Source organism: Ruditapes philippinarum, unplaced genomic scaffold, assembly GCF_026571515.1.
Source record: "Ruditapes philippinarum isolate M1 unplaced genomic scaffold, ASM2657151v2 ctg471_1_1_1_1, whole genome shotgun sequence".
NCBI classification, from domain to species: domain Eukaryota; kingdom Metazoa; phylum Mollusca; class Bivalvia; order Venerida; family Veneridae; genus Ruditapes; species Ruditapes philippinarum.
This window is the reverse complement of record NW_026853363.1, coordinates 218,134-233,453: the sequence shown is the minus strand read 5'-3', so window position 1 is coordinate 233,453 and position 15,320 is coordinate 218,134. Positions and strand designations below refer to the sequence as shown.

Below are 15,320 nucleotides of genomic sequence, written 5' to 3'. Positions count from 1 at the left end.
TTGGAATTCTGAATATTATAAATCTATTTTTAGCCAATTGATACTACAACAATAACAACAAACAAGAGTTTCACATTAAATAATGTTTATTAATATATCCATTTTTATACATGATATTCAAGTTAACACAGATTAAGCAAATAGAAACAGATGTAATGTAGATAAGGAATATTTTCATGCACATAGATATACATTATATTCTTAATAGTTCACCTTTACTTAATAGAAACTTTAAATATTTTAACTACACGTGGAACTGAATTTATCCACCATTAAAATTAGATAAATCAACTCCTAACAGTCATTTTCACGATAATAAAGATGTTTTCTCTAAAATTTTTAGAACTAATCATATATTAAACTTATAAAAAGAATCCTTTAACATTACAGATTATCAACATTATCAAATGCTTAACAATCTTAATTATTTAGTAGACCCTGATCAGGGATATTAATTTCCTTCTAAATTAGAAAATATATTTTCATTAAGGATTAAAATGATGGACAAAGCCATCATTTACAAGAACTATCTTAACAGAAGATAACTGGCCATGGCAAAAGTGGCTCAACCATTGCTGGGCACCTGACCGACATGTACTGGGAAACAAGATGTCAAAATAGCCCGAAAATTTACCTGATGACACTGTAAACAAAAAAGTCTACGGTCGAAAAAATTTCCTCAAGATATTAAGACAAGATTAAGACAAGACAAAATAATTTAATTTTTCATTTTTTAACATATATAGAGGATATTCAAGTTTTTTCTATAAATACATGATTTATTGTCATCGAGTGGTATGAAAATAAATATTTCATGAGTGGCGGTAGCCACGAGTGAAATATGGTAATTTTCATGCCACAAGATGAAAATAAATCATGTATTTATAGAAAAAACTTGAATGTTCTGTTTATTATATACATTTTTCTCTTTTTTTGCACTAAAATTTGAAAGACTTTCCCATAAATTTTGTGTACTGGCAGAATTTAAAAGAAAGTAGTCCGGCAAGACACCAGTGAAAATACGGAAAATATGTTTCACTGCAGTGAAAAATAAATTTTTACAGTGAAAATACGGAAAATGAAAATACGCATTTTATTTCATCAATATTTCTCAATATTTCATTTATAAGTATATAATAAATTTATTTAGTTTGTAATTAGAAGAAATTTGCGATGGTTTTGTCATGAGTCAGCACTTTTCGTATGGCACTTTCGATTCCCTTAAAAAATATTCAAAACTTGCAAAAAATGATCATTTGACAAAAAGAAAGCACACCAAATACACCAAAATGAAATATAGGATATTCTTAATAGTTCTTGTTTGATTTGAATATCTTCACAGTTTAATCCTATTTGCTGTGACGAATGCGACATCATTATATGAGCCGCGTCACAACAAAACCAATGTAATGGTTTTGCAACCAGCATGGACCCAGGCCAGCCTGCGCATCCGCGCAGTCTGATCAGGATTCATGTGTTTGCTATCAGTTTCTCTACTTGTAATAGAATTTGTTAGCAATGTTGTGGATGCTGATCAGACTGTGCGGATGCCCAGGCTGGTCTTGATCCATGCTGGTTGCAAACTCACTATGTTGGTTTTGTCAGTGCGTGGCTCAATGATTAGGTTTACTTTTTCATATATACTAACAGTGACATGATGACTGCTGTGAGATTCTACTGTACCTCTGTTCAGATATGTCAAACATATACAAAAACATGCATTTATAACCCTTAATCCCGCCTAATTTCTTAAATGAACTTGTCCAAACTTGCGTTTCTGGAACTGTCCATAATCAACAATTTTGAAGGGATATCAAGATGAAAAATTTAAAGTAAAGTCAGCCAACAGGACCGACCCTGGTCAGACTACAAAGATGTTCAGACTGGCCCGGCTCTATACTGGCAACAAAGAACAATCACACTTAGGTCCTGCAGGATATGGTTTTTAACTTATACTGTATATTAACTTCAAAAGTAATAACAGTTTGAAGTGATAAATTTTGCTACCAATATTTCTTTAAAGGAAATATAATTTCCAATCTTACTAATATTATAACTACTGTAAGAATGAAATAAAACATTTCAATTTACGACCATTTTATCAACAATTACACTGGTTGGTGAGGAACATGTTTGCGTACTTGCATAATTTCATAAAGGACTATTATGTAACACATCATGATAACAAAGTTTATAAGGCAATCAAATATAACACAGATCTAAGATAAAGTCAACACTCTTTATGACAAAACAAAAATGTTAAACAACAAAATAAGAATTCATCTTCTCTAAAAAAGGTAACGTATCTTTAACACAAATCTTTACATAAGTAATAAAAACTATTTTATTCTATCAATCTTTTTCTGTCAGACCTAGTTACAACATTTTGGTGTCTAAAATTAACGATTTAAGATTAGTTGCAAGGATTAATTCCTAGCATTTAAGCTTAGTTCTGAGGATTAATTCCTCGTTTTTCAGCTTAGTTCCGAGGATTAATACCTTGTTTTTAAGCTTAGTTCCCAGGATTAATTCCTCGTTTTTCAGCTTAGTTCCGAGGATTAATTCCTTGTTTTTAAGCTTAGTTCCGAGAATTAATTCCTCACATTTAAGCTTAGTTCCCAGGATAAAATCCCCGAACTGACTTTACAATAAGATTCATCAAATATTGTATTCAAAATAAGAGTTTTGTCAACAAAGAGGTTTACATTTAGAGAAAATTTTAAGTTTAGTAATATAGAGAGCAGAAATGTTTCTATTTATCACATTATATATAGAATATTTATAACAAATATACAAAACATACACACATCTATCACCAGTCTTTCAAGCTGTGCTTGTTGTTGTTGTTTTTTCTATCAAAAATATAAACAAAACATTCCAAGAATAACACAGCTTGTATGTGAACAACTAAATTGCTCGCAACAAGAAAATATCTCCGCCGTCATATTAAACACAAGTTCCATCCTTAAAATAGACGGAAATTTGTATATGTCTTCTCAATGTGTTAAAATTTTCACTCCATATTTTAGTGACAAAGATATATTCTGGTTGCCAGTGCATGTTTAAATTTCTAATCTATACAATATACTATCAAACCACAGATTTTATTTTCTATAACACTGAAACAGAATTTCCATCAAACTTAAAAAAATCCAGTATTTTTTTTACATTTTACTCCTTTATAAAATAAAAGGGACATAAAATGCTGGTCATAGCTAGAGTGCCCTCCCTTATACCCAGGAAGCTTAAAACTATAGAAACTGAAAATACAGACAAAAAATAAAAACGGGGGTGTTCTTTCCAAACAACTTGATGGGGAAAAAAAAGCATGGAAAAAAGTTATCTAAATTCAAACTAAAAACTGCGTCACTTTTATCCAAGCTGTGACAGAAATGTACACAATACAAAACACATTTGAACATGATGAAAAAATGTAAATGAGTTTTTTTTTACAATACATACAAAAACATTGTTTTTCAAATATATTTAAAAAAATCATTATATAAATTGATATGTATAAAAAGTATAGCACTGTTTAAAGTTGGCTAACAGGTTATATAAAGGGGAAGAATATTATCTATTATCAGGATTAGAAAAGTGTTAGAAGTAAACTCATAGTAAGAAATAAATGCTCGACAATAATCTCTTTCTCCCTATCCTCCCCAACCCTTAGTGTAAGCATCACCTTAATACACTAAAAGTCAAATCTTCAATCCATTAATCAATCAATCAATCAATCATTCAGTTTATTAATCAATCAGGTAAAACCATCCTCATATTTTCATTTCAATAAAAAAAAATACTTTGTACCCTACTATCGTATATGGAATCAGCCAAACAAATAAAGTGGAATTCTTTACTTCTGGTGTAGGGAAAACATGTTGGACATTTTTGACATTCTTATGCCAAAGATACAACAAACCCAGGAGGATACAATTAACTCAGGAGGGAGAGAGAAAGTTTACAATGAGTTAAATTTAACATAATAGTTCAAAGGTTATAAGGGTGCAAAGAGAATGTAAATTGTGCGTGTATGGTTACATAGAAGGAGAATATCACTTTTTATTACAAAAAAAGCTGTAAACTTTACACTATATTGCCTTGAAGCCTGCATTTTATATAATCAATGTAATTATATCATTACTTTACATCTAAACATAGACTAATACAGTTAAATAAAAACAAATATACATTCAAAACTCATGAATGGGTATCGTTCAATAAAAAATGTTTTAGACAATAATTCAGCAGTTTATGTGTATGTATATATATGCAATAATATAAACTCCCATCTAATTACCTTTTTTATTTAGTTATTAGCATTACTAATGTTCAATGACTAAAATGGTTTTTATCGGGTGATGAACTTAAAGTCTTTTTTCTAACACTAAGTATTACAAAGTTCATGTAAAAAATCTCTAGATGGTCCATTTATGTTCCCTAAAACCATGTGAACAAAATGAAGAAAAAGAAAAACTCTTCTAAATGTTGTACGCTTTTTTAAATAAGTTCAAGAACTTGTAATTTGATATGTCATCCTATTGTTTTAATTTCAACAATAAAAAATATCACTGAATTTATTCAAGACTTAATTATCACATCTTTTGATAACATAATGTTTCAAAATGGCACTTTCTGAAGTTCATTATTTTAAGAGAGAAAAAAAAATCAGTTACTTCCTTTGTCCAACCCTCTTTTCAAATTTTGCTCTGCCCCTACAATTAAAACTATTCTTTGACCTAGTTAGCATAATCTCAGGTTTGATTTTCATAAATATCTATCAATATTACATATTTTCTATCAAGCAATCTTATAACATGTAACTTCAATTACTACCTTTCAATGTGGAATATAATCATGTAAACCATCAAACTATAACAAATGTTCTGATTGGCTAATTTTGAAAAACATCAATTTTGCAGCAACCAATCAGAAACTATCAACTTTTCCACTCTTGTCATTGGCTGGATTTTGACAATCCACTACAAATTCAACCAATCAAAATCTCAAATACAAGTTCACTTTAGAATTGTGCTTTGGAATCTTTGCATCCAACAGAACGATTTCTTCCAAGCACGGAATATTTATATACGTTAAGTTTTATTGCAAAAAAATAAAGACTGAGTTTTGCAATTATGATTGTACAATTATGTAATGTCTGAGAAAAATGTCTTTTTTTTAAAACGATGAAGAGGAGTCATCCTCGGCTGTTCTGTCTTTAAATCTATTTTGATGTTGATAAATAGTAGCTAACTGTTGCCGGGCTTTCTGTAACTCCTTCTCTTTTCTGATAATCTCTTCTTGTGCAGCAAGAACCTGGAAAATATTCACAAGTTTATTGTACATATAGCCATTATTGGGACTACAAGAGAAATGCTAATCTTAAATACTGCTGTGCCGGCTCAAGGTCACAATGGTGGTTGGCTGAAGGTCAAGATCACAATAAAGGTCAACGGTCAAATTTCAGACAATTTTGAGTCCACTGTAGCATCACCTTGTGGTCTTCCACAAAAATAGTATAAATGTCTCTTGGGTCAAAATTGGCCATACCCCAGGGGTCAGTTAAATTAGACTAATATAGTAAAATATATTTAAGTCATCATATGTGAAACTCCAATGAAATGTGTCATGTATCATTGCCTAGTGAACTTACTGTATCTATAAGGGAAAAGTCAATCTACATCGTGGATTCAAGCTCTAGAGTTCACTTTGGCACAAGTTGGAACCCCGAGTAGAACCACTGATTTATTGTAAGCAAGCTGTGTATCTGAATTAAAGTTCAGATAACCTAAGTGCAGTGCTTTATTCATCCAAAGGAAAGACATATATAGTATAATTACCTGGGCAATGCCACCAACCATACGTTGATTTATGGTAACAGATTCCTCTTCTTCCTGGTACGCCTTCGCTTGATGTGCCGACGCTACCAGAGCTTCTGTTGCTCTCTTTACGGCATTACCTGCCGACTGAAAACATAAATACAACCATTTAATATAAACCACAAATAAAAGGGACTGAAAAATGAATACAAGAAACCACAAATACAAGGGCATTAACTCTAGCGACTGAAACATAAACACACCCATTCAAATTTGATATAAACTAACACTAAAGGGCAATAACTCTGTACATTTGACAACTATCAAAAAGGAAAGAATAAGAAAATACACCTTATGCAAGCATTTTTTTAAAAACACAATCTTGACAATTTTTATACAGAGGGTGTTTATTTACATTTACATAACCACTCAAAGGTTTTTAACTCTTCTTTTTTTCTACATGCAAAAGTTATCCCTTAACCTACTGAATGTGTAATGGATTTGCCCAGCTTTGAATATGGAACAGTCCATTCAAAGTTTTAGGGGATTTTCAATATCAAAATACCAAAGTTGAGCAACAATCAGTGCAACAGACCTTGACCAGACTGCACAGATGTGTAAGCAGGCCCTGCTCTATGCTGGTTGCAAAGACTTATTTTTTACCATCCTCTTAGTGCAGTAACAGGTTAAGTCCTTTTAAATTTAATAGGAGTTAACCAGTTGTTGCACTAAGGGTGACGACACTCTCTGTTCTAGAAGGTTAAGGATTAATAATGGGGGCATGAAATGTTTCAAAATTTTGTCGCACATACCTGCAACCTCTGCATTGCCTTCGATCCTGGATCTGCTTTTACCCTGCATGCTACTAACAGCGCGGCTGTTGAGGCGGCCACCTCCTTCGCTGACGCAATCAATTTCTCCTCGCTGGCATTACCCTGCACCATAGTGTTAGCGGCCTCGCACATACTGTGTGTTGCAGCAGCCACCATCTTTGCCTAAAAAACAAAACAAATGCAAGATAACAGTAATCCGAAACTCGACAAATGTGTCTTTTCCAAGCTTATCCCCCAGTAGTTTTTCCAAGCTTATCCCCCTGTAGTTTTTCCAAGCTTATCCCCCTGTAGTTTTTCCAAGCTTATCCCCCTGTAGTTTTTCCAAGCTTATCCCCCAGTAGTTTTTCCAAGCTTATCCCCCAGTAGTCTTTCCAAGCTTATCCCCCAGTAGTTTTTCCAAGCTTATCCCCCAATAGTTTTTCCAAGCTTTTCCGCGAATATAAACAAGCTTAACCATTATAGTTTCATGATGCACAATAGGACATATAAATAATTGAATATGTTGAGCCTATTTAGAAAGCTATAGCTGTAAAAGTTTGTTCGCACCACTTGATTAGCCAATAAAACCCAAAAATTTCTTAATCCCGCGATAACTATTAATATGTATTATGATTCTGCATGTTTGTAACATCGCTTTTCATTAGATAATCGTGACATTTTATATACACAGCTGCTGTCAATTCATGACGAAATCTTACTTTTTTTTTTAATAAAGGAAGTTTGCATAAATTTGTAACAAATATTTCTGACAGGTTATATGACCAATATAAACTGTTGTTGCAACATAACCACCAGTTAAAAATCTTTATAACTAATACTATACATGTATAATGACTTACTGCTGAAATAAGACCTTGTGACCATTGTCCATCATCATCAGTGTCGTTTCTATGATACGTGGCACCAACCTGAAATAAAGTTGTAGAATTTTATGTATTACATCACGTTTATCCACATAATCCTCTAATCACTATAGTAACAATAACATTACAGTGTTAAATATAATAATTATTGTAGTGTTTAAATGCAAGAAAGATCAGAATTACAAAACCAAGTCATAGTATTTTCCTAGATGGAGAAAGAACAATAATCCCCAATATATGTACAATGTACATCCCTCACCAATATTTTTAAACTGGTAAAAATTCTTCTGAAAAATAGTTATGAGGTTTCACAACATGATAAAAGTATTTTATTTCCAATAAAAAAAATTCTTATTTCATTCTAATGCCTTTTCCCCCCACAAATAGCTGATAAATGAATTAACTGTGAATTTTCACAAATGGCTTTATTGCATTCTCATAAATGGCTTCACTGAATTTTCACAAATGGCTTTATTGAATTTTCACAAATGGCTTTATTGCATTCTTATAAATGGCATAACTGAATTTTCACAAATGGCTTTATTGAATTTTCACAAATGGCTTTATTGTATTCTCATAAATGGCTTAACTGAATTTTCACAAATGGCTTTATTGAATTTTCACAAATGGCTTTATTGCATTCTCATAAATGGCTTAACTGAATTTTCACAAATGGCTTTATTGAATTTTCACAAATGGCTTTATTGCATTCTCATAAATGGCTATATTACATTTTCACTAATGACTATTGAATTTTCACATAATACTTCATTGAATTTTCATATATCACTTTATTGAATTTTCACAATATATTGGCTTTATTGAACTTTCACAATATATTGACTTAATTGAATTTTCACAAATGACTTTAAAGAATTTTCACAAATTATTTTATTAAATTTTCACAATTGAATTGCTTTACTGAATTTTCACAATATAATGATTTTATTGAACCAAATCATGAAATATGAAAAAAAAAAAAATAAATAAAAAAAAATAAAATATTTTTCCTATTGTTTTTTTACACAATGGGCTAACAATATAAAACATTTAAGCAACATTAATAAACTTGCACAACATAGAGACAAAACAACAAGAACTAAAACACTATGTACAGTGCTAGAATAATTCCTCCCACTTATATAAAATATATACAATATTCTTGTACATCTATTTGTAATGCACCCTCGAGTCTGACCTTAACTCAAACTTGAATCTTAATTATCTGATTTGCCAATAAGCGAGACAATGTCTGCCGACCAATTGAATACCTGAGATTTGAGACAGGTGATATTTTTTTAGCTCGAGACCTGGGCTAGAATCAGGAGAATCTGTTCTGATGGATTAAACCAGATATATATGAAAACTTTATTAATCAAAAACACTATTAGTTTTAATTTGCCGTAGCTTGATCTCTCAGCCTTTTTCAAGAATATTCATTATAAATACAAATAGATACATATATCATTCAATTTCACCTAGGTATAATAATTCCAAAATACCTTTCTTTGTTTTTTCTCTCGTTTTTTTCCATTTTTATATATATATATATATATTATTTTTTTTCATTAATTTAAACTTTCTGAAATTTATGCAGTCTTCAAGTTATCATTTTGATTTTTTGATCATATTAATTCTAGGCAATTTTTATAAATAATAATTCTAGAACTCTGATTGCAAATTCTAGATCACACCTATTGAAAATGTCATGAATTCTAGAATGTTTTCAGGTTGAAATTCTACATTTTTATGATAAATTATGTTAATATTCTAGCATTTACATACACATATATATGATTCACAACAACAAATGCATGATGCAGTTACATGTATATATGGATGATGGGCTAGCAGATAGTGCAAGGAACATTCTTGGTGGATTCAGGGGTGTTAAAAAAAAACAACAACAATGCAATGGGAACTTTTTAAACATATTCATTTAAAAGGCAGACCTTTGGTTTTTATTTTGTTTTTAGCTTTGTTAAGACCTTTTGGTTTTATTTTGTTTTTGGCTTTGTTAAGACCTTTGGTTTTTATTTTGTTTTTGACTATTTTTGACAAGCCTATTAAGAATGAAAATTAACAAAGGGCAATAACTCAAAATTCATAAAGTGCAGAGTACAAGTTCTTGTGCACTGCACTTCTTTTCAATGAGATCTATCATCCTATGAAGTTTCAAGTCCAAAGCTTTTAAAGTTTAGGAGAAATGGCTCAGATAAAAATAAAGAATGAAAATTAACAAAGGGCAATAACTCAAAAAGTAAGAAGTGCAGAGTAATGGTTCTTGTGCACTGTATTTCGGGTCATTGAAGAAGCATGCATACCAAGTTTGGAGTCATGCCACTTATAGTCACTGAGTTATGCTCCAGACAAGTCTAAGGAGATGCAAACGCTTTTGAAAAAGGTAACCACTATATGTCAAATTTTTCAAGGTGACACAATAAAATAAATGAAGTCACCTTGGTAAAATCATAAATATACCTGAGCAACAATTCCGCACCAAGAGAATTATTGGTTGACACTTGAACTCGTTCAACATCCATTTTTTGAAACTCTGTCCATTATCAATTTTGGGACAAGCAAGATGAAAATTTAAAATTCTGGTCAGACTTGCTATGGATTGCTTAATACTTTCTGTTCCATCAGGTAGGGGGTTCATTTAAGTATCCTTATATAATGAATATAACTTTACCATGATTTACTAGCAACATAAAAAATCCAACTGAAAATTAAACAGAATTGTAGCGAAGACAAAACTACTGGGGTGGCATACACAAGTTTATATAATTATATATAAAGAAAGAAAATTTCAAAAATGAAAAAAAATAGGAAAATATTATATATTTGGCCTATAACTAAGACTAACTATGTTAACAATCCTAGCTACATGAAAACGAAAAGATAAACTACAACAACATCGAATGTTTATATATAACTTACTAAATCTAACATAGTAAATGATACAGAAGCAAGGGCAGATAACTTCAAGATTTGACGACGGGGCGGGGGGCAGCCACATGACTATTTCAATGGATGTTTCTAAAACTACTGGTATATATTTGATACTACAGAGACTGTGCATAACATTGCAGCTGTTAGTCATTTTCATGTATTATAATATATCTTTAATCAACTTAAAGAAATACCCAAAAAGAATGATGAAAAAATCTGTATCCATTCTTTAGCAATTGAGAGTATTGCCAAAATATCTTATTAGGAAGATTTAATTATACATGTATTTTAATTTTGAGGAGATTTACTTGTAAATCCAGGCAATTTAGTCAATGAGCTAAAGAAGCTCCTGTAAATTAAAAGAAAAATTTCTTTTACACACATGATAATGGTTTTCGTATTTGTCTGACCGGTTTTAACAACTAAACTGTCTTTTAATCACGTATTTCGCATTTTCGTCATTACACCAAACCAGTTTTCCTGGATAACTAACCAGCAATCACCAACTTCTCAACAAGTGACTGACTACTAATTACACACGATTTCTGAATCAGTTTTGAAAGACAAATGACCTGATGCTCTCCTTACTGAGCTGAACTAGAAGACTTTAGACTCATAATATGAACACTTGCTACTACAATAGTTATGAAGGCTATTATACATAACATATCACATGGGTTGTTGTGTAGATAGATACCAATACATGCTTGGGGGAAATCATACATAGATACTATATTCAAACTATAGTCAAATATGCTACAAAATGCTCCATGTCTTGTCTCAAAGGTTATGAAAACAAATAGATTGTCAACCAGTCCAAGGAATGATGAACTATGATTGGTCAATTTCAAATCTAAATTCAAACACGACCAATCAAATGCATTGTGCCCTGGACTGGTCCCCAATCTCAGAATTTTTTGACATTTTGAGTATTAACAAACACTACAACATGGAAAACATTGTGAAAAAATGGAATCCGATGAGTTGTTCTGTAAAATGATAATGAAAACTTGTGAACATATGAACAAAAAATGGAAATATGAATGAACATTTGACAAGACACACAAGAACAAAAACAACTATTATAGAGAAAATCACTCTTGTTTACTAGACATTAACCTCTTTCATATATCATAAAATTCCATAAAATGTAACAAAATTTTCAACATTTCCCAACAATAAATTATGCCCATCTGATCTTCCTTTATGCAGAAAACTCAAATTTAACCTAATGTACAAATACAAAGCATGTCTTTAATAAGGATTGTGTAAAACAGTGTATTAACTTCTTTTCAGATATCAAACAATTTTATTTTTTTTTACCATTCAATTATGATGCTAATAACAGTTTATTTATTTTAAATTGATTGATAATGATATAAGTTTGTTTAAAATGGGCACATTCTACAGAGATTATAATACTTTTACACCAGGGTGAATACGGGGCCAAAATTTTGGGATCCTGGGGGGCCAAATAAAGGGAACAAAATACAATATTCCCCAAGGATTTAAACTCAATGCAAAACTGACAGATATAAGCAACTGCCTATCTTGACAAAATCTAATCATTTCTAATAATTCTAAAATTATCAAATTTCATAAATTAGTAACTTCTTGAGTAAACATGGCATTAGTGATTGCTTTGTTTCCTCTACCATATATGTGTCATAAATATTCTATAAATAGAATGCTGTATATACATGTATATTAAACTCGTTTTTTTTCTTCCCCTTTTTTTTCAGTCTTCGGTGTCACATAATAGTTTATGTTTTCTGTGAAACCTCAAAGCGTCTTATTATTATGTCAGTTTTGCAAAAAGCAAAAAATGACCAACAGCCTTTATGTTAACTGCCATTTCTTTTCATTAGTTTTTGGTCTTAAGCTTTAATGCCATTCCTTTGGCTTAATCATGTTTCTTTTGTTTAAATTTCATATCCAGACTGTGACAAAAAGTCAAAACATTTGTTTTTAAAACATAATTATATTTTTATGGGCAGCACTGTTTTCAGTTCTAGATATAAATTTTTATGTAAATTTTTATCAAAGCACAGCAAGGCAGAATTTCTTGCCTGCATAATTATTTGATATGAAAGCTGTATAAACAGGGCTGGGAATCAAAACTGCGTCGTATCCTACAAAATGTAAACAAACGCCGCCATCTTGGAGCGAAAAAAGTATGTTTTTGTTTATAACTGTTTTTGTTGGAAATGACTGAAAACAAGATATATGTATTAACACGCTACACTATTTTCCGCTTCGTTCGGTATATGTTGCTTGCACAACTATTTTGTAAAACAAAAGTTATAGCGAACTTGCAAATCGAAGCGGGGCAGAATTTTTATGAAAATGTGTGGATACGACGCAGTTCATATTGCTTTATCCATCGTTTTTTCCTTCAAATCAATTATATACTCGTTTTCAGAGTTCACCATAAACTTCAAAACATAATTTTGCATCATTTACTAAACTTTCATTTAAAAGAGATGTTTATTTTCCAAGAAAATAATTATTTTTACGAAATGATACGACGCAGTTGAAAATAAAATATGATACGACGCAGTTGTATTTTCATTGCAGGCTGAATATTGGTTAAACTATTTTAATGATGTGCTAGGTATATGCTAATAACGTCCAACAACATTTCTTGTTTACAACTTAAGTCAAAAGCAGAGGTCACTCATTGGTTTCATAAAAATGGAAATGTAATACAATTCTATTAAGGCTGCATTTTTCGATCGCATTTTAGTACTAATCATAAGCATCTACAAATTCCAGAAAACTGTATCAAATGCAATATACATTGAAACATGTGATCGCACACCCATATGACAACGTGTTCTAGTGTTGCCTTAGCATGCTTATAAACTTGTTCCCGTGAGTTTGAAATGGGAGTGATTACTATTTTTGATACAAAATTCAATATTCCAGTGTAACCTCTCCTGGACCCTGTATTAATCAGGAATGACAAAAAACAAAAGAGAAAGAATTACAAATTTTGAAAAGGTCTCTCGCTATCGGGAATGCGCAAATTGCATGCCTTCCTTTGTTACTTGTAATTAGCAATAATTTCCGTCAATTCCATTATTACGTATTGTCTTTTACGTGCCGATTTTATTGTCTTCATTTTCTTAATAATCGATGAGAACAGATGAGCTTTATTATTTGAAACTGAACATTAGATTATTAAAATTATATTATAAATGGTTAAGCTACAATATATTTTTGCGTTCCGTTTAGTCATTTTATGTTCAGTGCCGCGGAACTTTACCCCTGATTTTGTCGTACTACGTTTCTTTATCGCCGATGAGGAAAGGTCTACGGAATTTATTTTCTATATTTGCACTTATAATTATCATTCTTCTCCGTCAAAAAACTTTAAATTTTCAAAATCGAGTTACATATGATACAACTACAAATTATTTTGTAAAAATGGTGTCCGTTTTGCAAAGGTATTTCACGCTATGCACCGATAAATTTGATGCAGATATAGGCAGACATGATCTTTCAACAGTATTGAAGAATTATTAAGTTTTCACAATATTGAACAGAAAATTTAGGTCAGATTATCGTATCGAATTTTCAACAGACTAGAGACATGACATCTTAACATACCTTCATACTAAAGTGTGATTTTTATTTGATAATGAATTGCCTGAAAACTTAAACAAAAGTTTTCAGAAAATGACTTCACAGAGGATTACCCCCTGTTTACATTGAAAATTTCTCTGCTAGTCATACCGAAATAAGAAATTTAAATTTTATTCTCTTTATAATTAATTCAAATATTTATAATCTTAAAACTTCACGCCAGAAGTTAATAAAAAAGCTGCTTATTTGTACAGCTGACGTTAACAAATTTTGTTGAAAAAAAAATCAGACAGGTGTGTCCGACCGAGGCCGAGCTGTTTATGTTTACTGAATTCAAATCACTTGAACTGAACTGCTATGAATTCGAAAACCACCAGGGACTTTTTATTCTTTCGTGTGGAAAACCTATCAAGCTAGTTTCAAAATGTCGATGGTTCTCTGCAGGTGCAACATTTTGCCTGAAATAATGCACAAAGGCGCACCTGAGGTCCTCGCCCCTAGTAAAGCTAATGTGTAGAGTGAAAGTTTGAAAAGAAACCACAAAAAAGCAGTCATTACCCAGAACATGCAGAACCACAGTTAACTTAGAGCGTAGCTAGCCAAAATGAATTCAAGTAAATAGATTTCTACATTTTTTTTGCGAAAAAAATTAGGGATAATATTGAACATACAGGAAAATATAAGAAATTATTTCAGATATTATGATCAATAAGGTAACATGTTCATGTTTAACTGAAAAGTCGCTTCCGCAATGTAAACTTTCAAATTAAATGGTATAATGGACATGACACATTGTATTCTAAATAATCAAAAGCAACAGAACATTGCTATACACCGCAAATGATCTGGGTTTTTTTTATCTAGCGCAAGTGATTATTCCATAAAATAGAAATGTATTGCCAAAATTATCCCTGTTGAAAAGACTGCCAAAAATACAACTGCGTCGTATCATATTTTATTTTCAACTGCGTCGTATCATTTCGTAAAAATCATTATTTTCTTGGAAAATAAACATCTCTTTTTAATGAAATTTTAGTAAATGATGCAAAATTATATTTCGAAGTTTATGGTTAACTCTGAAACAAATATATAATTGATTTGAAGGAAAAAACGATAGATAAAGCAATATGAACTGCGTCGTATCCACACATTTTCATAAAAATTATGCCCCGCTTCGAGTTGCAAGTTCGCTATAACTTTTGTTTTACAAAACAGTTGTGCAAGCAACATATACCGAACGAAGCGGAAAATAGTGTAGCGTGTTA

General features: G+C 31.2%; 1 protein-coding gene across 16 annotated transcripts in view; it reads right to left on the bottom strand.

Moving 5' to 3' along the window:
• Positions 1 to 68: 68 nt before the first annotated feature.
• Positions 69 to 15,320, bottom strand: part of LOC132736639 (talin-1-like) — a 143,153-nt gene continuing 127,901 nt past the window's right edge. For all 16 annotated transcript variants that reach the window (XM_060723804.1, XM_060723818.1, XM_060723811.1 and 13 more), the window contains 4 exons: positions 7,492 to 7,560; positions 6,632 to 6,814; positions 5,841 to 5,966; positions 69 to 5,316 (listed from right to left, as the gene is read on the bottom strand). In XM_060723804.1, the coding sequence (XP_060579787.1) occupies positions 5,179 to 5,316; positions 5,841 to 5,966; positions 6,632 to 6,814; positions 7,492 to 7,560 (516 nt within the window). In that variant the 3' untranslated portion in view covers positions 69 to 5,178. The remainder of the gene's footprint in view (positions 5,317 to 5,840; positions 5,967 to 6,631; positions 6,815 to 7,491; positions 7,561 to 15,320) is intronic.